The 23,160-nt window shown below is 36.6% G+C and overlaps 1 protein-coding gene across 3 annotated transcripts in view; it reads left to right on the top strand.

Moving 5' to 3' along the window:
- Positions 1-16,606, top strand: part of LOC121313246 (neurocalcin-delta) — a 93,903-nt gene extending 77,297 nt beyond the window's left edge. For all 3 annotated transcript variants that reach the window (XM_041245584.1, XM_041245585.1, XM_041245586.1), the window contains 3 exons: positions 6,840-7,236; positions 13,150-13,255; positions 14,230-16,606. In XM_041245584.1, the coding sequence (XP_041101518.1) occupies positions 6,859-7,236; positions 13,150-13,255; positions 14,230-14,327 (582 nt within the window). In that variant the 5' untranslated portion in view covers positions 6,840-6,858 and the 3' untranslated portion in view covers positions 14,328-16,606. The remainder of the gene's footprint in view (positions 1-6,839; positions 7,237-13,149; positions 13,256-14,229) is intronic.
- Positions 16,607-23,160: the final 6,554 nt, after the last annotated feature.

Genomic DNA, 23,160 nt, shown 5'->3' with positions numbered 1-23,160 from the left:
GGCCTGTTTGCATTCCTGTTAAAACCTATGCTTAGCCCTTAACTACATTTCTTGCAGAGCTTAGCAACAGATATATGGATATTGTAGAAGTAGCGAAGAAGTAATAACTATAAAAGAAAACTTTAAATGCTCAATTTAATAACTTCCTAAAATATGTCAAAATACAGCTCTGGTCCCTACATGGTTTGCGTTCTGTTTTTTTTTTTTTATTTTATTTATTGTGTTGAGTACATTTGCCAAAACAAAGAATAGGTATACATAGGTACTGTAGGATACTTAAGATTAACAGTCACATATATTATTTTAACCCGTCACAGGGATACAAGCTACAGTATGAAGAGATTCAATATTTAGGATGTAGGCTCAAAGTTATCATTCTTTCCTTACGTTTCCTTGCACTAAACAGTCCAGGCTGAGGGAGAGAGCATTGCACCAGGGCTGAAGAGTACAGTGTACATTATGCTTCAGTAACATTATATAGAAGGGAAACATTAACAGACATGTCTATGTGGCTGTTCACATGGAGATCATTATTAATAATTATAATCGTAATAATAATAGAGAAGTGGGTGTTTGGGGGGGGTCTAATTCACTTAAAATGACATGAAAATGTAAATCCCTCAGGAGCGTGTAAGTAGTAAAGTTATTTAACCTTTGGATTCTTTCTGCACAATCTTCAAAGTACCTCTAATGCATTCAGTTGACATGTGAGCTGTGAAAGGCAAAGTCAGTTCTGTGAACCAGTAGAAATGGGCTTCCCCCTCGTGAGAGACTGGAATTGCCATCAGCCTCTGAAACACCGCTGCAGGCCACATGAAAAAGATACAACCGTCGGAGGTACATAGAAGCACAGGCAAGGGTGAATGGATGTGCCCACAGTAGCATCCTGTACAGTGCTTAATTTGTACCGGGGCTTGCCGGGGCTGTCTCTACAGTTATGAAAGTTACAAATTTCATACAGTTTTTTGCTCTCAAGTGTGTTTTCTTAAAATTCTCAACACCGTTTTATCCATTCTGCAAGTTATTTTGTGTCCTAAAGACAGGGTCCACCAGGGATGTTCGTACTTACTTTACGATTTCAGCTACATGCCTTTAAAGTAAGATGACACTGGCTGCGAGAGAAGGACTGCAACTCTATTGTCGTTTTTATATACACAAATAATCTTACTTGACTGGAAAAACATCTTAAACCAGGCAAGCAAATTCCTGCTTGGTTTGATTGAATGAGTAGTACACAGCAAGCTTCAATATGAAAGCTGAACATTCATTTCAATAAAGAACAATGACAAGTTTTTAATAAGAAAAATACTGTAGCCTAATAATAATAATAAAACCGGCCTGGTTCTCTCTTGCCTTTTCAATGAATAGAATTTAAATAACAGAGAATAAAAACAAACTAAGCTAACAGCCACCTACCTAGCATAAATTTAATTCATATAATTTTTTTTGTAATCTCCACAAACTGCCTAGTGGGTTCTGTTGCAGTCACATCGCTGATAATTTTAGATATTGACACAGTGCGGACCAGGGGTCAAACCAATGTTTGTGTAGGGTGTAGTTTATTTTTTTTTTTTAATCAATGTTGGTCTTCTGGAGTCCTCTGAATGCCTTTCCATTTTGTGTATTTCATTTTAAACCGTTTGAATGCAAAACCATAACAAAACATAGAATAATAGTGCATATACACAAAGCAAAATAAGTGGAGGGTGCACGTGCCCACTCTGCCCTATGGGCTAGACGCCTACACATAGATGGGATAGACGCCTACACATAGTCATATATAGAAATATATATATATTATATATATATATAGATATATAATATATATATATATATATATATATATACACACACACACACACACACACACACACACATATATATATATATATATATATATATATATATATATATATATATATATATATATATATATAGCAGTCCTCGCACTTATGACACAATTGGTTCCTGAAAGTCGCGTTGTAAGTCGAAGCACATTTTCCCATTGGAGCATGTTATAAATTGGGGTTACGTTCCTGACTCTTCAGCCAGATAATATAATTTTACAAACATGACCTGTTATATTGTACTCATGCAGACATTTAATTAATTCCTTACACTTAGCCTGGTGATTACGCGCATATTACTGAGACACCTACCTGGCGAGTTTAAAAATACAGACTCGGGGCTTTCCTATGACGTGTTCAATGTGTGTATGAGGTACTCCCAGCAGGAAATACGATCGCCTGAAGTTAAGCCCATCATCATGTGACAGAGTTCACAGTTTAGGTTTCGTTTTGAGTCAATTGCTCATATCAGACATTGTTAACGGCAAAAAACAACAACAAAAAAAAAAAAAACGCTAGACTTAAGTCTGGGCGACCACGGCAGGTACTGCAGTTCGGACACCGAGCATGCGCACATGATGCATGGCTCAGGTCTCGTCATGTTGTAAATGCCGTATCGATATCATTATCATAAAGTCAAAGCAGGGTAATAATGCAAAAGAGTTTTTGCGTCGTAAGTCGAGGACTGCAGGCATATATATATATATATATATATATATATATATATATATATATATATATATATATATATATATATATGTGTGTGTGTGTGTGTGTGTGTGTGTGTGTGTGTGTTTTGTGTCCTGTGGTTGCTTTTAATTCATTTTATTTTTCAGCACATAATTTTGTATATAAATGTGATTTTAAACATCTAACACTAGTAAGTACAATAAACTTTCAAATAAACTTGTTACAATTTTGAATGTGCGGTTCTTAAGAATGGGATTATTGCCATTGCTTGCATCCCTGCACTTCTTTCTTTACAAATTAAGCACTGGTCCTGTGCTAAGGCCCAGTGTTTATCATCTACATGTGCTGGATAAATTTAGAAGCAAACTAATAAAATATGCTTTGCCCTGGCTGCCTAAAAAAGGGTGTGATTGTTGTAATGCATCCCTGAGAGCACCATTTATTTGCACAGAGACTGAGGGCCCAGGATTTCAACACAAGCTCCAGCTGCCTTTAGGATTTACAACTTCCAGATGTATGTCCTACTGTACATATAACAATATGTACTTGACCGGCATAGCATGTTTAAAGTGGCCAATTGGTCTTGAGGAACCTTACTGTTTTTAATATATTTTTATATATATATATATATATATATATATATATATATATATATATATATATATATATATATATATATATAGGTGTGTGTGTGTGTGTGTGTGTGTATATATATATATATATATATATATATATATATATATATATATATATATATATATTTTACATGACAGATTTTACTGTCTAAAATGGAGTAAATTACTGTGTCTGTAGCTCACATTCATGAAGCACCACAAGCTGCTCATGGGTCAGCAGCACTGAGGGTGGATCATATTCTCACCAGAACCGTCACCAAAGACACTTTCCCTCCACATTAACCAGTCTGACAGAACCCAGTCCTGCTACTCTGGAACACAAACCCAAAGCAGCTTTCCTATTAAGGGTAGTACGAAGTTTCACAGCTTGGCTTGTATTTATACACTATGCTAAGTGGATATTGATTATCTTGACACAGCTTGGCTGTTGGTTACGTGAGGATTTTGTCTTTTTTGGAAAACTACAGTTTAGTAAACTAAAATATAACTATAGTATTTTTGTTCTATATGGCGGGCAGCAGTGGTAGCTGCCCTTGAACTGGAGTGTTGACTTTGAAGTGGTCTTTGTTCCAACCATGTTGTAAATTTGTTTAACTGAGCCAATTAACTCTCCATCCAGACCCTGAAGTAGTTAATTATTGTGATTGGACACTCCTGCCATAGTGTATAAAAGAGCAGTGATTACAGTTTAGGGTGTCTTTGTTCTTTTTCATTGCCAGCAAGTGGACGCAGAGTACAGTATCAGTTTACTGCCACTGAAAGTGAACTGCATCTGAAAACTGGCTGCACATTTGCTGTAAGAATTAGGTCTCCTGTTGGTTTTTCTCTTCAGTTAATCTTGATTGAGAAGAGATTGGGACAGTTTGCCCACTAACAGTTTAACTTGAAAGGGATTGAGAAATCAGCCGTGACTCTCGGCTTAGACCTGCATTATCTTTGTGTTACCCCAGAACTGTCTCAAGTGCAACATTGTTAACCTAATGGCCAAGTGTCTTTTGCTAACAGAGCATATTTTGGCAAGGGAAATGATGGAGATGCAGTATATATATATATATATATATATATATATATATATATATATATATCAAGATTTTCAAGTTTTTTATGCAAATCATGACAACTGGACAAGCGGTTCTCCAGGTATAGGCAACAATGTAAGTGACAGATGGATGAACAGACAGACACACCCCCAGATAGCCCCAGAATCTTGTATTCTCAATACTTTCTGCTAAATAATGTTAAGTTTCTTGACAATTGGGTAAGCCAGGGGTTTCCAAACTGGTGGCCGGAGGCCTCTGGCGGGCTGCGGGATGGTTGCAGGGTGTGTAGCACATATAAACATTTTTTCCGCCAAATTACCCTGACAACTGCTCCCCAGACAGGGAAATCAGTTAATTTACATGAATGCTGCTGTTAGGTGCTTGGGGTTATTTTGAATGTAACATTGATGTACAACAACAAACAAAAGCCTGTTTCAAGGGTTTTTTCAACCAAAAATAATGAATTGACATAAGAGGATGAGTAAACCCTGTTTGTCCACTTGAGCTGGAATCACCCAGTATATAGATGTAGCAGTATGTAGTATTTAGTCTCTACTTCTACCCATTTTAGCTTGAGTGAAACTGACAACAGGAGATTAATGGCCATATTCAGAAAGCATTAAGCAGTAAATGCAGTGTAACCCAATGCATTAACAGCCTGTTAATGTATTAGGAATTTGGCTCCATTCCATCACCACATTAAATGAGTATGCCAAATGTTATAGCTATAGGTTTTGTCCAGAGTTGACATACTGCAATTTCTATACCCTTATGCAACACTGAACATGATGGGCCTTTCAAAACCAGGTCAAAAGACTGACTTGGAATGAAAATCGAACAGCTTGTTAGAAAAGTTGTCACCCAGTTCTTCAGCACCAGTCTGATTCTAGTGTCCTGAACATCCAGCTGGTGTTTGATTCTGATGAGGGACTATCATAAAGACGGCCGGAGTGGCTGGCGTCAGACCAGAGCCAGGAAATAAAAACAACAAGAGGTGGAGTTTGGTGGAACTGAGCGAATGCTTTCGCTCAGCATTTAATAAATAAACAGAACAGAAAATAAACGGTGGTAACAAACAAAAACACAGGACACTACAAAATGGACTATCACTAAACAAAACACGGTGAGCTTCTATTTGTCTTATCTTTTACAATTACCTCCGTCTCCAATTCCGTTCTCCACTCACCGAAAACATGCTGCTTTTATGCAGCTGTACCGAGACTTGACTGCTAATCAATCATTCAGTTGGAGTCGCGGTACAACTGCATGTGAATTAATAAAGTGCAATTCCCCATGCTCACATAGTATTACATTTTACTTGCACGTGAAGTGCTGTGGAATCCTTGTGCCTAAATACAAATATACATTTTAAACACTCGTGTTGCACAGAGCCGTTTATATCCAGTGTACCAATGACTATTCACCAACATTAACACACAACATATAATACACACAAGGGCGGGCACTTTGCCACAGGGACTTGTTTTAACAGAAACTGAAAATGTTCTAATTAGTGGAGAAAGGAATCGTCCTGGCTGGAGAATAAGAGACTTTCAGTTGAAAAGAGTTTTACTGTCTGTCAGTTTGCAGCTGATATTTAACAGACTAATTCATTGAACCACAAGCATGTAAAAAAAAAAAAAAAAATCCACTTAGAGAATTGTTTAAACCTTACATCTTAGCAAGTACCAGATTGTCTGAACAAAATATTTTATTAGACTGTCACTGAACAGGTCTTAATAGACTGTTCTTAAGCTTTTTCTAATGTTTGAATTCCAGCTGCGAATATAGTTAGATAAAATATTTTGCAGCTGGATTTATCCATATGTGATATTTTACAGTGTGGTATTTTATAATGTTATGTTTTGTAATGGGTGGCACGGTGGCATAGTGGTTAGTGCTGTTGCTGCACAGCGCCAGGGTCCTGGGTTCAAATCTGCCTGGGTGTAGTTTGCATGTTCTCCCTGTGTTCATGTGGGTTTTCTTCGGGTACTCTGGTTTCCTCCCACAGTCCAATACATGCTTGTTAAGTTGATTGGTCACTCTAAAATGCCCTTGTGTGTGTGGTGCCCTGCAGTGGATTGGTGTCCCATCCAGGGTGTAGTCCTGCCTTACACCCTGTGTATGCCAGGTTAGCAATTAAGAGGTTATTGACAATGGATGGATGGATGTTTTGTAATGTGATACTTTGTAACAATTGTAAGTCACCCTGGATAAGGACATTTGCTAATAATAATAATAATATGAAAAGGTTTAATTAAAATGTTGAAATCTAACATATAAGCAAGTATGTATATTCCCCATCAATATGAATATAGTATAGACACCCCTATACTATACCTATGTACATACATCACAGTTAATATTTACCAAAATATTATTCAACTTTGAATGAACATTTATTTTATCAATTCACATATGGTTATAATCTTTTTCGCCATTTTGTTAAGAAATGCTATTACATAAGCCGTGGATCATGTTGGCCTAACTTTTCATTATACTACGGACCCTTGTGATTTTGTGATTTTTACAGACATGCTTTTGCCTTTTTAAAGCAGATATTTGAGAATGATAGTTGTTCAGTTCTGATAGTTGCTCTTTACAAAAAACAAATTTTTTCTTTGCAGTTAAAATCCAGAAGTCAAGATGGGGAAGCAGAACAGCAAGCTCCGCCCAGAAATGATGCAGGATTTATTGGAAAGCACGGACTTCACAGAGCATGAAATCCAGGAGTGGTACAAAGGCTTTCTTAGGGATTGCCCCAGTGGCAACTTATCAATGGAAGAGTTTAAGAAAATTTACGGGAACTTCTTCCCTTACGGTGATGCTTCCAAATTTGCGGAGCACGTTTTCCGCACCTTTGATGCTAATGGAGATGGAACAATCGATTTCAGGGAGTTCATCATCGCTCTCAGTGTGACTTCAAGGGGAAAGCTGGAACAGAAGCTGAAGTGGGCCTTCAGTATGTACGACCTGGATGGAAACGGCTACATCAGCAAGTCAGAAATGCTGGAGATAGTTCAGGTACAGATTCTGTGACTTGGTTGATCGATAGCCATGTATTCAATGTAAAGTCGGTGTAAATATTAGCATTGATGAAAAGTGAAGAAGTGTCTGCCATGTTTTCTGTCTCCTAAACCTTTGCTAGTGCCAATCCCACCCTCCCCCAGAGTCGTGGTTCTTTTCATTCTTATAGATCTCCTAAATGCAGTAATATGTTTATATATGCACATCAATCCCCTTTTTTAAAATGTATTTTATGAGCTATAAAACAAGCCATAACTTGAACAAGTAATGAACATAAACATGTCTACTATATGTATTGGATCCATTGTTATGTTAAAACTACTAGAGAGTTTTGAGCATTTGAAGTAGAAAGTTCCACCCTCATCCAGTCTTTTGGGTTTATCGTTGAAACTCGTCCAAAGTTAAATATAGGTTGTCTATTTCAGAAATAGCATTTTCCAAAGGTAATTAGTACAGCCTCTTCCATTACCATTGAGAATAGTGTTTTTACAATGCTAACAGTTTGTATTGTATACTGACACAAAGGTGTGTATATTCACTGCTGATTGTTACTCCTCCCCACCCCGAACCCCAGTTTCTCCAGTCAGATTTGATGAGACTTTTTTTTTTTTATAAAATCCACCTGGCCTTGTATTTAAGGCAGCTGTTTGTGGTTGAAAACTGCATGCAAGCCAGTTCTCATCCACCTAATTTCAGCAGAAAGCTATTTCAATTGAGTGTTTATTTTTAGAAACATGTAGTTTGCTCTGAGCTTGAATCCTTTCCAACCTAAACTCTGCCCAGGCAGTGTGGATTAGAGTCTTTGAACTAGAATGCACCAGCGAGTTGAACATTAACTGGCTTTGAACCACAACCCCCACTCTGCCAAATAAAACTATGAAGAGCCAGCATATGATTTGTAGAATTACTCCATTTAGTATTGAGCATAGTTTGCTGTTATGTTAATGTTTTTGTAAAGTTAAAACAAAAAAAATAATTCCTTTATAAAAAACAACTTCAGATAACTGAGTGAGTATACTGCTTTTAATGCCTAAGTGCCATTTAGGGGTTATTGTGCCCTACTATATCTAGAGGACCACTAGTACAATTGTGATAAACTTGCTCAGAGTCTTCTTTAGCACAAGAATATTAATAGCATGCATATCCCCATCAATGAGAGTGGGAGGGTTGGTAGTGACTCTGATCTCTAGACCCTTTCATAAGATGCAAAAGTCATCATCCAGAAAAATGTCTGATGCTCTTCTGATTTTATGACTATTTCTCTTTTTATTCCATGTTATGTAACATGAGTTCAGCTTAAGTCAAATTCGTTACTTACAACTTTTTTTGTCTTGTATTTCTTTAAGTGTATTTGACACATACAACAAAATGACATTAAATAAGGGAATGTTTGGGTCAGCTGAAAAAATAAGCAGCAGACCTCCTTGGAGATCTGCACATTAAAATACAGTTTCATACTTAAATTCCCCACTTTGTGAAGGCAGACATCCTCAGTAAAAGTGATTTATGAGGAAATCATTCTCTGAAATCCAAATGACAAGTGAAATGCCATTCTCTCTGGGTAAGTCACTTTACCCTCTCCCAGGCGAGTCGTTCAGATGGTATTATTAATAGGTAATTGCAGCCCATCAGTGGTACAGAGCACTTAAGTTATGCTGCTGTGTTCCAGAGTGGTAAACTAATACACAGACTGTGTTTCAATAAAACATGTCAGTATGCTTGTAACAGACCAGAGCTGGCAGACACTAGCTGACTTGCAGGTTTTAAGTAAAGTATTAAATATAAACCTGCCAGAGGGTCAGATAATTAGTAAAAAGAGAAAGCCAAAACTGTAAAAATACAGTTCAGCAAAAACATTTATACATTAGGTATGCCATCTTAATTTTTGGGCATTTTTTTTAAAAACAAGAAGCTTGCCTTGTTGTCTAATTTATTTTTGTTTTGTAAATGGTGAGAAAATATCTGTAAAGTTTTTTTTTTTTTTTAATAAATGTAGTTGTTATAAATTATTTTTGTTATTTTCTCCCAATTTGAAATGCCCAATTATTATTTAGGCTGACCTCTGTGCTGACTTGGGAGCAGTGAAGATGAATACACACTGTCCTTTGAAGTGTGTGCCATCAGCTGCCTGTTTCTTTACACACTGTGGATTTGCCATGCAGCCACCCAAGATCTACAGTGTTGGAGGACAATGCAGGACCCTCCCTGGGTGATGCTCAGCTAATTGAGTGCCTCCTCCTGGGAACTCCCATCCATGGTTGGCTGTGGAATAGCCCAGACTTGAACTGGCAATGTTCAGGCTATAGGGCACATCCTGCACTCATGCAGAGTGCCTTTACTGGATGCGCCACTCGGGAGCCCCCACATCTGTAGAGTTTTTAACAGACATTTCTAGACACTTCTAGACAAAATACTGCACTGATGAGTTCCTGAACAGTTCTAGCTTGGGTTCTATTTGTTTTCACTGTAAATAATGACTTATTTCACATCATTTTACAGTCTAAAAATTGGTATTTCAAGATATTATTATACAACAAATGTTCCCAGATATTTAAATACTTCCCTGAAAAACAGTAAATACTTCCCTGAAAAATTGTAGAATGTTTCTGTTTTTATGTCAGCCTTTTAAAAACCATTCTATTTTCACCTCAGTGAATTATCAAACACAATAAAACCATAAATAAAAAAATAACAACAGAACTGTCCTCTTTTACTGGAAAGAGTGATCTTTAGCAAAAATAATTCCGATCTTTGCTAAATTTATATTTATAACATTAATTCAGAAATGGGGATTTTCATAGGGCTCTATTTCACAGCCATGGTAACATTTCAAGGAAATCGTGAAATCTCTGATAATCATGAAAAAACTATCTGAAGATGCCCACTGGTTAAAAAAAAAAAAAAAAAAAAAGGGATATGCCAGTACTATAATAATCAATAAGTAACCATAAGCAAACTATAAACACACACAGCTAGTAGAACAAAAAAAAAGTAGGAAGAAGTAGAATATGTGATCCCCATCAGCTTACAGGTCTTTTGGCAAGTTAATATATGGGCTGACAAAGGAACCTGACAAATTTAGGAGCTGGGTGTATATTTGAAAAACAAAAAACAAACAAACAAAAACAGTGGAAACTTGTTCATAAGATATACAGTAGTACTCAAATGAAACTTATTTAAAAAACTTTACACATGTTTGAAAAGTCTTTTATGTTCTGAAAAAAAAAATACAGTGATAAAGACTTGTCATCCAAAATGTATGTCTAGCTTTATAACTAAGTTTCATTTTAGTGTTGAACTGACTACTAGAAGTTTGCTGTAAGCCCCTGGTGACTCATATTCCTGACAAGCTTTAGTTACTGTATTGGTTCATTTCATGTCATGTAGCTTCAACGAGCAATTAAACAATTACCAATTAAAACATACTGAACTATAGTGGCTAAAGTTTTAAAATCGAGAGAGCTAGAATTTGGGACCTTTGCAAAAGAGAAGGCAATTATATGGGTTTCAAATAATAGAATAACCAAAGAAGGGAAATTCTATTTTAGAAGAAATAATTAATAATAATAAATACCTACACTCTAAAACACTTGCAGAGGTACAGGTTCAAAGACTGTACCAAAACTACTGTAGCAATATTCTGAAATGACTTTGTCTCTTCAATAAACTTTTATTAATTTCTTTATTCATAAATGCTGCCAAATAAACAAATGACCCTTTAAAACATGCTAAAAGTGGAGCTGCAGTATTTTTGAAAGTTCAGTGAATGAACAGAAATAATAACCAGCTACAGTATATGTATGAAACTGTAATATAATATAAGTTTATGGGTCAGATATCAGTTTGAGCATTTAGCAGCACTATCCTCTTTTAGTAATTCTAATGCTACAAGAGAACTTTTGGAAAAGCCAAAGTGGGTATTAATCGTTTTTCTTAAGTCCGCGATCGCCTTCAAACCTGCAATTTTCAACTTGAAGAGGAGATATGTAGAATACATTATACTTATCTATCCCCATGTTTGCCCAGTAGGAAATAATGTATACATCTCTATTCATGGTAGACATGCTCTGAATGTTATACTTGCACTTATGTTCATTAGATAATTCTCTATAAACTGACTCATTTGAAACCATCAAACTTGTTTTACATCTGAAGCAAGCTGGACTCAACCCCAAGACTCACAAGATTAAAATCAACCCCATTAACCTACTGCATTAATTTATTATCACATTGTATTGTGTAACTCCCAACCCCAATCCTTAATTCACCCTGCTAGGCTAAATATTAAACTTGCCACCAATGTGCTTGAAAATAACGTAGCATAGGAACATTCAAAAATTGATGCAAGGAATAAATAGACACGTCAGCTTGCAGGCCTTTTTCTGAGTCACTCATTTATAAATGTGGTCAAGACAAATTACACATTGATTTATAACTGTTATGAAAAAAGGCTGTTCTTCTAGAAGATGTCCAACTACAGTGTTAAGTGCATTGACCATAGAGGGCTGATTTAGGGGATTGACTTGTAAAGTACTTCAGGACTGTCAAAGCCAACAGCGGACAGTGTTTGGGCTGTTTTTAAGTCTAACCATTTACCAAATTAGTACTGGTGTGTCATCTCATATCCCCCTTAATTAAGAGTGCATTAGGGATACAGGATTAGTACCCACAGGACAGTTTGGTTTCAGAATACATTTTAAGAATTGAATTCCTTTCATCTCCATTTTTATTTTTAAGTACATCGTAATGCTTCGAGTGAAATTCCCTGGGCACCATGCTTGGTTTGGCCTTTCACAGGTAGTGTCAGAGATGAAGGCTAATTAGAGGTTTTGTGTGCACATTCAGGATACTCAAGCCATTTTGCAGTATGAGGCATTTTGACGGGCTGAAGAATGTCTTTTATGTTAAACCACCTGAAAGAGATGATGTCCTCTACCTGATCTTTAATGTCTTTTTAATCATAGAGCTTTTTTTAAAAAAATGTGTTTCCTTCAAACAGATATGTATTTCAGTTTTTGGAAAGTAACTGTGTGTTGGTTAATGTAAAGCTGCAGACAAGGTGTCGTCACTTTACACCTTACTGAATATTAAACCATTGCTTACTCTAGTCCTTCCATTGTTCATCTTTTACTTCATCAGAAAGCAGACTTGGTTGATAGATAACATAAGTCAAGCAGTTTTAGGATGAAAACACAAACTTTTTTTAATCCTTTTTGTAACTATATACAACACATGCTCCTCTATATACTACTCATTTTGGTAGTTTATGGGTGTTTTCCTCGCTGTCCGAACAGAGGTAACACAAAATTCCCGTCAGGACACTGCACTCTGATTGGCTATCATATTATTGTTAATAAAACAATGAATAATCCTCTACACCGAAACCCTAATCTTAACTAGCTCATGTTTGGCATTGAGTAAGCGTTTTTGTTACTTAAAAAAAAAAAGTCACCGAAGGTGCGGACTTCCTCCGTTGTCCTGACAGGAACATTTTGTGGTACCTTTGCAAGCACTGAATTTTCCTTAAGCTCTGCAAGACCTTTTTTTAAACTGTGTTTATTGATCGCATTTTATAGGACGACTAAATTAAGATATTTTTTTTGGTCTAAAAGCTGGTCATTGAAATTCAAAACCAGGTGACATAACGACCCATAAAAACTGAATACACTTGGAGCATTTCACTTGTTTCTGTGACCTAGCACTTGTGTAGTTAAGCAGATGGCAATTATAAATACAGTGTCGATGGAGCAGTATGTGGGATGATCAGTTTCCATTTCACGGACTTGCTCGTCTTGCTCTGTCTCCTTTGTTCCCATTAGTTTTGTGACATTTAGCATAAAGGGCATGTGGGGAGCACAACACGCTGACTTGAAGAGCATTCGCTTATGTTCCCGTGGCCTTCTTTCACAGGCAATTTACAAGATGGTATCCTCGGTAATGAAAATGCCAGAAGATGAATCGACTCCCGAGAAAAGAACAGAGAAGATTTTTAGGCAGATGGACACCAATCGAGATGGTAAGCACCCGTGTTCCGTAGCTGGTGCAAATCAAGTAAAAAAATAATTGAGATAAAACTTAAGTCAGTATCCATTGTCTAATATGCAGTTCTACTTCTGACAACAGTGAATATTCAACTGCCGATGACTTCCTTCACAACAGTACTTCAAAATATTTGGTTCTTTAATAGCCGACTAAGTGTACAGGTTCCAATTCCAGTTCTGCACTGACTCGCTGTGTGTGACCCTGAGCAAGTCACTTAACCTTGTGCGCTGTCCTTTGGATGTGTCGTAAAACCGAGGTCCTAGTGGAAGTGACTCTGCAGCAGTTGATGTGTAGCTCACTCCTTAGTCTCTGTAAGTCGTTTTGGATAAAAGTGTCTGCTAAATAATAATAATAATAATAATAATAATAATAATAATAATAATAATAATAATAATGTCTTAGTCATTTTGCGCTTCCATTAGCTACATACGTCTCAGATGTGCTGTTTTAAAGAAACTCATGGTACAGCACACATGTATTTTCATAACATGATAACTAGTACTTTCGGTTAAAGGAAGCTCTCAGTTTTCATACTTTATTCTTGGATTATCTGGGGCCTGTTTAAGTTGTAGACCATGTGGAAGAGTCCCCCCTAACTGTGATGTCACAAATAACCTGCATTCTTGCGGGACCTGTAGAGTTGACATCAGTGTGAGATCAATTATGTCATTATGTCAGAATGTCAGTATGGCTTAAGAGTGCCACCTTCTGTCAGGATTCTGAAGATAACGTTGAAATGGATCCATAAAAAATGTCTGAGTAAAACTACACAAACTTCAAATTCACTTTTGGCTGGTAAAAGAGATGCCCATATTCTCTGGATATTAACATTTGGCAGTTTGCTGCTCCAAAAGTTTTGCATTGCCTGTTGTCTTGTATGGTTGCAATACCCTTGTTTGAATATATTAAATGCATATACTTTTCATATACTTTTACCCCGCTTTTCAGGTAAGCTGTCGTTGGAAGAGTTTATCAGAGGAGCCAAGAGTGACCCCTCCATAGTCCGTCTGCTCCAGTGTGACCCCAGCAGTGCAGGCCAATTCTAAACCCAAGGAAATAATGGACTGTATTCAATTTTTTTTCTTTTTTTTTTTTTTTTTTTTTTTTTTTGCCAAACTTCATCAGGAATGGCGACGTCGCCTCTGTACGGCTTACTATGCCTTTCTCTTGTGGCATTTCTCAGCTGTTCTAATGCTCTGGAACAAATTTAACAACAGTTGTTTTATTTCTATACATGGTGATTCAAAAACAACACCAAACCAATTCTGTGTGACTGAAGAATACTGTTAGGTTACTTTGGTTTGTACAGGAGAAGTTTTGTTGATAATGACCTGTTCTGTCAGAGAAAAAAAAAAAACAACATATGTACACCATGGGTAAGACAAGAAGGTACATACCATTCCTGGGCACATTTTATATGTATCCCTGTAATACGCATGCATGGACAGATTTTGTGAAAGCGATGTCTCAAAGAGGCTGGATAAGCACTCAACTCAATAGAAAAATTAAAATTAAAAAATCAGCTGGGAACCTAGGCTAAATAACCCTGAAGGTTTGCAGAAGTTAGATGAAACTCTGTGCACAGCGGATTACAGACTGTCAGGAGCTGTATGAAAAGTTTTTTTTTTTTTTTTTTTTTTTACCTGGCTTTTCCAGTAAAATGTGTTTTGTAATGTAGCTTGTGTAAGCAGTGTAGCTTTAGCCAAGGTATTACTTTTGAATAGTTAATTTTGTCTTTGTGGATGATATGCTTAATGTGTTTAGGTAGCTTTTTTTTTATGGCTAGTGCAATTTTGATACTGTAGCCAGTGTGGCTACACTGAAGTAAGAATATAACCGCGTTACAGTTTTCAGGATTTTCTTTCTTTTTTTTTTAATTTTTTTTTTTTTATTGGACTGCCACACAGCAGCTGTCAAAGTGCCGACTGTTGGAGCGACAGTTTTACATGTTGCTGATCTTTGAGATCTTCGGCGAAAGATAAAGTTCATTTTAAGCTGTATGGTTAGATCCAAAACTTAAAAACAAAACTTCAAATGGTGGGCATTCTGATAAGGCTGCAGTCAGGCTCAATAATATCATTGTTTCTAGTTAAGAACACTTAAAAGAAGGACATTGTTAGTGGCTCATTTGATTTGGGTTACCAGATTGATGTGCACCTAGTAGGGCCCTCTGCTGGAAATGAATGGGAGGACATTTTAAACAGAATTCCTTACCTGCCCCTTTTCATGCTATGCCGGGTTGTTTATTGGAAGTGGCTTGTTAGCGTCGAAGAAGGTGGTTCAGTGCACTCTTTCGATGAGCCTTTTGCCGCATGACAAACTGATTCCCAGTGCTTTCAATTGAAGCACACAATAATGCTATCTAAATGCTTAAATTGTTGCTATTCTGTAACATGATTATGTATTCCAGGCAATGGGAACTGAATGTGCTATTGAAAATAGGAAGAATATAAGCCCAAGAACATGTATTGATCGCTTTTCAACTCTGGTCTGAGTAGGCAAGGATAAGTCTTGAGCCTTCAACAATGCAATTGATGTGAGGGAAGCTGAGGCCCAGTTTCAAACGCCACAGCCATGTTGCAGTCACAAAACTCGTTTCTATCAAGCTGATTGAAAGACACCTGTTCTGTAGTCTCAGTCACTGTAAATTCATAATTTGACAGCCCACTGCTGTAACATCATGACGGCTGACCGAGACTTCTGTTTAAATTACTGGCCTTCACCACTACCATTACCGTTATTTTCCCAACTACAAATTATGATGTAATTTAGGGGCATAAAGTAAACTGCTGATTTCATGACGAGAAACGAACGAGACCAGAAGGGAGAGCAGGTGTACGAGACAGATTAGGGTAACTATACTCAACAAAAAAAGTTTAGCATAAGTGGTTATTGATGCAATAACTTAAATTATGTTGAATGTACTGTAAATGGTAAAAGGTTTTACACAGGCTTTATTCAGGGTTCTCCCCAGGAATTCTCTACCGCCGAGCGGCAAAATATTATAGCCGGGAGCACTTTTAACTGAAAAATAAACTTGCCTTACTTAAATATGTAATACGGCAAAGAATTTGAAGAATGTGTTGTGTTTTGTTGACTGTATCTGCTTGCGCATGACTGTTTTTTATTATGGTAAATGACCGTGCTCATTTAGGCACTGTATCACTTGAAAAAGATAACGCAGGTTTATTGGAGTTCACAAAAAAGAAAAAAAAAAAACTTTTCACAACATTTTTATCTTTATTATTCTGCTTACTGTTTCATTTAAATTGTTTTCTTTATGTTAAGTTTTCAGGGCATTTTGTTAATGCATGTCTATTTTGGTTTTTCGCTGTTCTACATTTAACCTTTTTTTTTTTTTTTTTTACACAACAGTACTCACACACATTTGGTCACCATCATAACTGTTGCATGAAACCGGAGTGTAATAATCCAGCACCTCTGCATTTAAGTATTTGTATATCAGATGACAAATTCAGCTAATATCCCAGCACGCCTTTCTTCTTAAAGGCGTACAGCCTCTATACATGAACCCCTGATATCTCCCACAAGCACCTGGGTACTAATTTTTACAATATCACATTAGGAATATTTCATTTTTTTTTGTTCATATGTATAGCTATTATTTACTATATATCACCTTACAGTACAATAATACGACAACAAATGGACTTAATAATAATACCCGAAAATAATCGTATTAATGTTTTTAATAAAGTATTCCGCGCAAGTCTAGCATTATGCGGTGGATTGTGCCGATTGCTGGCTTATTTTGAAAATGCTGCATTCATTGTCACTATTTTTGCTTTGAAAATAATCGTTGTTTTTTTACTGATAATAAAAGTTATTTTTTTCAGCAGTCATTTTTAACGTTTTAGCCTTTCGAAGTGCTTAACACTGAAAACCAGTCCCTTCAACTCTCTGATTGGTTAAATGTTGTGTCAAGATGTGACACAGCTGTCATGTGGTTCCAAGATTTTATTTTTCACCCATCAATGGGCAGATGATCGAGTCTGCTAGAAGCGCAATCAATCCATATTGTTAAAGGCACAGTAGCATCTGCGACAGCCACTTTGCCGGGGAGCCCATCTGGCTGAAAAGGCCTGGGGAGACCTGTTTATTGCTGCAAAAACAGAACAGTACAGACAAAGTTCACAAGTTCAGTCAATAATGAGTATGGCATCCATCTGTCAGAATTGTTCTTTGTGGAATTGCATCCCACTCCTGTTGTAGTGTGTCAGCCAGTTTTTGTAGTGTACAAGCATGTGGATGCTTTTGTTGAACTCGTCGCCTCAGGGATGTCTTAAAGTGACTGGACGCCGTTAATTTGGCGGTCGATCTGGCTGGCAATGGCAAGACATTGATGTTCTCTCTCTGCAACAGGGCAGTGTGAGGTCTAGCATTGTTAAGCTGGAACATGAATGCCTGATACTGTCACATGAATGTCACATTGCAGTATCGTTGTACATTCAAGGTACCATTAATAACCACTAGCTGTGTCCTACCACCAGAGTGAATCCCACAGAACACACTGTGAGTCATATCGTTCGCCTCTTCTCCTCTAGGTCTGCATTCAGTCACCTGCAAAGCTCAGATTCAAGCGAGATTCATCTGTAAAGAGGGCATGTTGCCATTGACTTGCTCTCCATCTCTGCTGTACATTTGCTCAGAGGTAGTGGTATCCCCCTCACTAGTCTTCTGGTCTGCAGCTCTGCATGCCTGAGGTGGTTCTGCACCGCCTGTGATGCCACCAGCATGCCCGTCGCTGCTTGTACCCGCCCTGCTAGGACTGTAGGAAGAACAAACCTTTCTCTTCTGGATGAGATGACAAGATACTGGTCTTCTCTACCACTGGTGGCTCTGGGACGTGGATGGTTAGCGATGCTTCTAATAGTGTTGATTTGTTGCTGCAGTTTTACAGTGTTAGAGTGGCGAACACTTAACTGACCTACAACATAACGTGTGCTTCGACCAACTTGAAGCATGTCTAGGGCATGGAAGCAGTCATTTATTAGTAAAGATCTTCTAGCCGTGGCGTAAACATGAACATCTACTGCTTTTAAACTGACCCCAAAGGTGTGATTCAAACAATAGCACTTTTAAAAGCAAAGCAGTGCCAACTGATACATCATGTGATTAGCAGGTGCTTTGAGCACGTGACAATAAAGGTGGGTCTGGAAAGTCAACAAGACAACAATTCAGCCAGGACTACCTTGGTTATGAACCTGTGAATCATGCATGGTTAGGTTATAGACATTGTGGTGCATTAAGATTATGCAATGACAAAAAGTGGCGCAAAACTTTTTTGGTTGAGTATATTTTATATGGAGGGTACAAAATAGTAATTCTGAAGAAAAAAAGAGTATCCTAAGACATTCAAAAAGACATTATATTAACCTAAACCTCAGGCATAAGTGAATAGATATATTTATATAAATGAGCCTATAAAAACCCTGTGTAGGTACTCTGTGATGTCTACCAATTCCCCAGTGGTTTGACTACCTGTTGTGTAGCTGAAGTGCACTTTTCGTGCAAATTTGGAACAGCAAGTGTCATGCTGCACAGCAGCTTAGAGCAGGTATGGGTTCAGATTGGGTTAGAATACAGTATTTCTGTTACAGGATGTTGCTTTACTGCTTTACTTTCATATCCAGCTGAGACTGTGATTATGTTAGAGCAACACAGCTATCTAACAATTGTCATTATGTCACAATTTCATTATTTTGTTCTGTAAGAAAATGCTACATCTTATTTTATGCTAACAGGGCACCAGGATGTTTGATTAGCATTGCTTTTATGGATCTGTTTGTGTGGTGGACCCCATTCATTTTGTACCTCGGTGTAATGATTCCTTTCTGATGTACATTTTGTTGTTTAGTTTTATGATCTTTTTGTCAGACTAACTGTTGCTTGTAAATGTCAAAGGATAATAGGGGGAGCATCAATGTGTTCTTTCAGAATGGGTATTGCATATATTGTTGTTTTTAAGGCAAATTATATGTATTATAAATATCAGATTATACGTGTGATACACCAGGAAAGCTGTGATCTAAAACTGTATGAATTAGCCACCAAAAAAAAGATGCTTGTCTTAGATTAGTGGTCATGAGAAAAACACTCATTATAAAATGATACTGTCCAATAGTTCCAGCAAATAGGAGGCGAATCATAGGAATAAAACTGAATTCGTACTTCTTAGACATTTCACATCAAAGGCAAAAGGCACTCATTAGCCCTTTATTTAAGAGTGGTATTCAAATTCCATATGGCAAGACCCCCAGAGACCCATGTTCTGCAGGAACTTTTCACAATACTATGGCGTGAAAGCATATAGGTCATTAATACTGGTCCACCCAGTACTTGTGTGTAAATGTATGTGTAGCATGCGTTTGATTTCCAGATTCTTGTGTTCAGTGCTTGTTTGGATTTGCTTCCAGAATAATAATGAGTTGTTACCACAAACCCTGGAAGGCTTAAATTGATGAAGAACAATCCCAAACAAGCATTGAGAAGAGAAGAATGCGGAAAACAACAGGAACATTCCTGACAGTCGTTGCACAAAGAATCTCTCTTTTTAACATTTGATTTTTATTAATTGACAGGAACACAAATTAAATAAAAAAAAATTTAAAAAAATTAAAAAGTAATCTAATGACTCTTTGAAATTCTTATTGATAAAACCATACTAGGATAAACAGGACGGGGCACACTATCAAATGGCCCATTTGATGTTCTTGTTTTTCATGCATCAAGCTGTTCCCCTGCAGTGAACGACTTACAGTAATTGAGAATTGGTGCAGCGCTACAGGAACAAAATGTCTTCTTAAATTGAACTAGATTTTTGTGGTCCATTGTTCTTTCAAAAGAAGTGGACCACATATTTACCAAGTGTGTATTTTAGTAGTTTTAGTTACAAATAGTTTTACATAAAACAAACAAATTGTCCATCAAACCCAGTTACATACATTTCTTTTTTTGAAGGCTTCCATTTGTATATCACACAGATTTGTCTAACCGGCAATGAATCTTGATTTTCATTTGTCAACATAATTGTGTGAATATACTGTGCTTTTTAAAAGTGTCAGAGTAGTAAGGTATAAAGAGATTTCATTGAGCTCCGTTTTTGACGTTGGGCTCCATCAAATAGCACAACATTTTTTTTAAAAATTACATTTTCATTTTTTTTTTAAATGCACAATGATGCTATTGTTTAAAATTGTTCAATGCGTATAATTTCTTTAAGTTCCTGTGTTAAATGTCACTTGTTTTCCTTTCATATCTTGATTGAGTCTGATTCTGTTTCACTTAACTTGTATTTCAAACAGACATGACAAATGACGTTAATTGCTCATCGCTGATCATAATTGCATTTCATTCTTGCAGTTTATCGTCATGCTTGTTATTTTCATTCGTTTAGCAGTTGTCCTGACAGATTTTCTTTTCAGCATAAAATTCCCAGTACACAGTGTACACTGATAAAAAGTACATTATTTAAAATCCCCTTGCTTTGTAGCAAAGAAAAAAAAAACTTAAACCCAGTCTTTAATAAGTAGTTTTATTAATACTATTATTATTAATACAATTAGTTTTCTTTTTTATTAGGATGCAGAGACAGCTTAACAATGACTAAATTAACATATAAAGGGAGTTAGATTTGAAAAATACAAACCGGAAAGTTCAAGAATTACTTATGAGGTAGCCAAAAAGTCTCTACAGTACTACAGTAGAAAATTAAAGAAATTCTTTTTCTAAATAATCTAAATGTAGAATGAAAGCATCACTCCCAAGCTACCAATCTCTATTTCCAAACTGCCTGTGAGAGATACTGTATTCACCTCCAAACACCACTTCCTGAAGCTACAGAATCACTGACTCCTGTAAGGAATCACACTAGCCTGATGTCAGAGGGGTAACGGTTGAAGGCCAAGGCTCACGGGACGTTTCAATTCATCTAGAGACGATCTAAATACAGATGAAATTCAAATCATTCAAATTTTTTCAATCAGATTTTTACAGACAGAAATAAACTAAGGAGATAAAACATTCCTTCAAAAAGTTTACAAAAGTAAAGTGTAATAAAGCATAGTGAAAGCATGGTAAAGTATAGGTGAGCATTGTAAAGAATAGCGAAGTATGGTAAGCATGTGAATAAACATGGCAAACCAGGGTAAACTATGGTAAATGCATAGTATAGCCATGGGGAAAGCATGGTAAAACTGCAAAAATATTGTGGTAAACTTTTGTAAGGTATGTGCTTTCATAACATTGGGTCTTTTTATTAATTATTTAAACAGTGCCGGTGTTTAGATCCAGTGAAGTTAGATCAAAAGATTATACTCCTGAATGTTTTAAACAAACTGGTGTTTAATTAAAAAATACAAAGAAATGTTAAGCTGGTATTCTCATCACCAATAAGCTAAAGGCATAACTTTGTCTGTTTTACACACAGTAGCATGTGGTTAAGTGCCAAATATACATAATAATATTGTATACATTTATACTGTACTATTATTGTTATCCTTTGAACAAAATGTTTGTGTTACATTTTGTAGATTTTGTATGGTATTCTGTTTTTGTGATTGTAGTTTTTAAATTTTTTTCTCTTATAAACCAACACTGAAATGTGTAAAATCCTGTCCCCTTGCCTGTGAGTCTTCTTTCCTAGCTATGAAACTGTCTTAGTGTTCCACACATAGCTTACATTATTCAAATAGTCAGTCTTGTTATAGCCTTTAAAAAAAAAAAAGTCAGTTCCAATAAGATGAATGTTAATATGACATATCAAGACTGTATTATTTGAATTTCCCTCGAGTGGCTGTGTATGATAAACTGTAGAGACTTAAATGATGTGAAGTCCTGATAAATTTCATATTGACATTTAGACTAATGATGGTTGAGGGGATGGATTCTCCACTTCCTAATTTCCCCAAATACATGTAATACCAATGCATACAATCGGTACACTGATGAAGGAACTAGCCTTCATTGTTGCCTGCTTGACTTAGTTTCTTATACATTTTACCAAAAGGGAATTGTGCTTTCTGGTCCATTTTTTTATTTGATTGATGTTCGTTACGCAATATCGTGTGTGCTATCATGTGTTCCAGGAGATAACGGTCTTGAGAGTGTGTTACCTCTTAAGATGTAGTCAAGGTTTTTACCCAAGAGTGGGAGACACAAGTCTCCAAGTGCACTTGATGCAGTATGTTTTGGTTTTACCTTTTTTTTATGACCTGGATTTTGTTCAATTAAAGGCAGTTACAAGTTACGAGTCATTTGGTTTAGTGATAGGCAGTGGGACCCACGCTGTATAACACTTTATTATAATCTGTATGTCTGTTTGCAGCTCAAATTGGACATAAAAATGTTAATCTGGGACTGTTATCTTACTCTGTTCCAACATTTCAGGTCACATTCCATTTCCACATCCAGAGCCAGAACAGAGTCTTTCTGAAGTGCAAAACAGAAGCCTGCTTTGTGTCTGCTGTGCTGAGAGTGCTTCTGAAATGGATAAAACCAGGGGTTATGGGTCAAGGGTGGACTAGCATCAAACAAGTGATGAATGATAGGGGGTTAGAAAGGGTAGGTGGCTTTAAACAAACAAACAAACAAAAAACTATATAAAATAGAGAGATTTTCCCATGTTTAAACTGCTAGATGTAGAGTTGTGGATAAAATTTCTGAAAGTGTCTAAATTGAAGTAAAACTCTGATTGGGAGGAGGTGGAGGGAGCAGAGGATTTCTGAAATAATACTGACAGTTACTGAAAGGTTTGTCTGATTTTAGAAATGTTAGAACTCTTATGACTGAAGGTTTAAAACTATGGGTGAACAGTGTCAAACTATTGAATCTTCGATAAGACAATGATTCATTGATGTA

Source organism: Polyodon spathula, chromosome 3, assembly GCF_017654505.1.
Source record: "Polyodon spathula isolate WHYD16114869_AA chromosome 3, ASM1765450v1, whole genome shotgun sequence".
Classification (NCBI taxonomy): domain Eukaryota; kingdom Metazoa; phylum Chordata; class Actinopteri; order Acipenseriformes; family Polyodontidae; genus Polyodon; species Polyodon spathula.
Note: the sequence above shows the minus strand (reverse complement) of the source record. Positions and strands in the feature narration are given on the sequence as shown.